We start from the raw sequence: 3019 nt of genomic DNA, 5'->3' as shown, positions 1-3019 counted from the left end.
GGGGGTGGGGCTCCCGCGGAGGTGGGGCTCCTGAGGGGTGGGGCTCCTGGGGGTGGGGCTCCCGTGGGGTTGAGGCTCCCGCGGAGTTGAGGCTCCCGTGGGCTGGGTGCCCCCGGGGCTGTGCGTGGTGCTGTCCAGTCACTGTCCAGGGGTGAGCCCTGGCCTCGAGGCGCCCCAGACGGACGGGCCCGGGTCTGGCGCCCAGTGAGCAGGGAACACCTGGGCTGTGGCTGGACGCTGGGGGGCTCTGGGGGGCGCCTGGAGGAGGTCAGCGTGGCAGGGCCTGGGGCGGCTGCCCGTGGCCTGCGTCCCCACCCGCCGGCAGCCCTGGCTGCCCCGACCAAGCCGTGCGGCCCCGCAGGTGTTCCTGGCCGTGGCCAGCCTGGAGCCCGGAGAGCGGGGCCAGGAGTTCTCCGTCATCTACAAGTGGAGTCCACGAGCGCTGCGCTTCGCGCCCTACCAGCGGGTGGCCACCCACAGCGCCCGCGACTGGGAGGCCTTCCAGGTGGCCGGCGAGCACTTCCTGGCCGTGGCCAACCACCGGGAAGGTAGGCCAGGCCGGCGCCCCGCGGGCCCCCCAGCCCCCAGAGGCTGGAGCCGACCCCGCCCTCCCTGGCCGGCCCCAGCAGGGAGCGGGGCGCTGGGCAGGCCTGACCCTCGGCTCGGGCAGCCTCCCCCGCGTGCACGCTGACCAGCCGCTCACGGGCCTCCCCTGGCTGGGAGGCGTGGCTGAGCAGCTGGCCACAGCCCAGTGTTCAGAGGTGGGTGGACAGGCTGGGCAGTCGCTGGAGGGATGCAGTGGCCCCCGGACCCGGACTGCCCGTTCTGGACAGAGCCCGCTGTACAGCCCGGGGCGGGGGTCTGGGAGGCCTGGCCGGCGCCGCTGCCCTCGCTGCCCGGCGGGGCGGAGACCCAGGACCGGGCGCTCGCGGGAGGGCGGGGGGCGGGGCCTCCGCACCCCGGCGGGGCGGGGACACAGGACGGGGCCCTCGGGCGGGCAGGCGGCGCCGGCAAGCGCAGACCCGGCCTTGCTGTTGCAGGCGACAACCACAACATCGACAGCGTCATCTACAGGTGGAACCCCCGCGCGCGGCTCTTCGAGGCCAACCAGACCATCCCCACCTCGGGCGCCTACGACTGCGAGTTCTTCACCGTGGGGCCCTACTCCTTCCTGGCCGTGGCCAACGCCTTCAACGGCACGTCCACGCGGCTGCACTCCCACCTGTACATCTGGCTGCTGGGCGCCTTCCGGCTCTTCCAGTCCTTCCTGGTGAGGAGCCCTCGCGGCCGGCGCCGCCGGCCCACCCCCCTGCTGCCCTCCTCTCCGGCCCCCGCGCGGCTCAGCGCCTCGTGCCGAGTGTCCAGGGGGCCCCCAGAAGCGGGGGGAGGAGGCCGCCCGGCCCCTGCTGGGCTCCTGGACGCGGGCGCGGCCCGAAGGGCAGCGGGCCCCTGTCTGAAAACAGAAAGCTGAGGAGGGAACAGCCGGCCCAGGGGCAGGCCGGGGACGGGGGTCCTCGCGGGAGGGCCGCTGGGCGGTGGGGCAGAGTCCGGGGCCTGCAGGGTGGTCCCCCCAGAGGAAGGGTCCGCCCGTGGGGTCAGCAACTTGTGGTAAGCGGGTGTGGCAGATGCGGGGACCCTGAGGGTGCGGGAAGGGGCGTCGCGCAGCCACATGGGGATGTCCACAGGTGACTGAGGCTGGGTCAGAGCCCAGTCCCGGGATGGCTCAGACCGGAAGGATGGGGCGGGGGCAGGGGAGGAGCGGCCGTTAACCGGCTGCAGGAGGCAGGAGCGGCGGCAGACTCGAGGCCCAGGAGCTGGGGTTCAGGCCTGGGGGCGAGGGGAGCTGGGAGCAGCCCTGCGGGCGGAGGGGCACCCAGAAGGACGGGAGGCCCCGCCCCCAGCCTGGCCACCCCTCCCCCCGTGCCGCTTGATGTGGGCTTCCCGCCCCCCACTGACGGGCGGCGCTGGGACCTGCTGGCAGCCGCGGGCAGTCTGGGCCTCCCCCCTCGCCTGCCTGCGCTGCAGGGCCCCCCAGTCGCCCCCGCCGGGAACAGGAGGGGAGGGCAGTCCGCGCGGGTCCTTACGGCTTGGGCAGGCCCAGGCTAGAAGCCTGCGCTCCGCCCACGCCCGGGCCTGGCCTCTGGGGCTTCCTTGGGGGCAGTGGGGGGCGTGGGCCTGTGACCCAGAGTCCCTCAATCCTCTCAGACGAGGGGGCTGCAGGGGACAGGGGCTGAGGCCCCAGCGCCCAGATACCTGTCCACAGCGTCCTCCACTCCGGCCCACGCAGCCTGGCCGCGCCCACCAGTCCTGCTCTCAGCCTAGACGCTCTCAGGCGTCCTGGGGGGTCCGGCGGTGTCCAGGGGGGCTCCGTGAGGTTGGGTGTCCCTCAGCCTGAGCCAGGCGGCGGGCAGTGGTGCCCTCTGTGGGTGGTGGACGCCTCTGCTCTGAGCCCTCCTGGGGCTCTGAGACTGGCCGGAGGTGGTGGGGCCGCCTGGAGCATAGTCCGAGGAGGTCCCGTCGCACAGGGCTCAGGCACAGCTCGGAGACCAGTGGGCGGTGGGCCCGGCCGCGGCGGGCTGGACTTGTGGGTCCGGCAGGGGCTCCCTGGCCTCTCAGCGTCCAGGGTCAACAGCTGGCCCCAGCCTGCCCACTGTTCCCGTCCCTGTCCACCACCGGGATACTGGCGACCCGGGCCTGAGGTGGCCACTGCCGTGCTGGGGTGTTGCATCCTCGGCCGCTGTCCTGGCCTCACAGCAGAGGTCGCGGCCAGAGGCCTGCGTGCTGGCCTAAAGCAGTGCTCTGGGGACTGGCCGCTGCCACCTGCGCTGGCGGCCCTGCCCGCCACCCCAGGGCCCCCTGCGGGGAGAGGGCCTCGGAGACCCGCCCCTGCTGCACCGCCACCCCGCCCCCACCTGCCCGTTGGCTGTTTCTCTCCCCGAGAGTGGCCTCACACCCCCGCCTCGCTGCAGGGGGACCCCGGGGGTCTGGGTCTCCGGCCCTCCCGGGAGCCGCAGACGCC

The 3019-nt window shown here is 74.5% G+C and overlaps 1 protein-coding gene across 1 annotated transcript in view; it reads left to right on the top strand.

Moving 5' to 3' along the window:
- TSPEAR (thrombospondin-type laminin G domain and EAR repeats) overlaps positions 1-3019 on the top strand; it is a 24213-nt gene that overhangs the window by 18803 nt on the left and 2391 nt on the right. The window contains exons 8-9 of the mRNA XM_012731197.1: positions 362-548; positions 1041-1350. Coding sequence (XP_012586651.1) covers positions 362-548; positions 1041-1350 — 497 coding nt within the window. The remainder of the gene's footprint in view (positions 1-361; positions 549-1040; positions 1351-3019) is intronic.

Source organism: Condylura cristata, unplaced genomic scaffold (assembly GCF_000260355.1).
Source record: "Condylura cristata isolate star-nosed mole 26May11 unplaced genomic scaffold, ConCri1.0 scaffold00003, whole genome shotgun sequence".
Classification (NCBI taxonomy): domain Eukaryota; kingdom Metazoa; phylum Chordata; class Mammalia; order Eulipotyphla; family Talpidae; genus Condylura; species Condylura cristata.
Note: the sequence above shows the minus strand (reverse complement) of the source record. Positions and strands in the feature narration are given on the sequence as shown.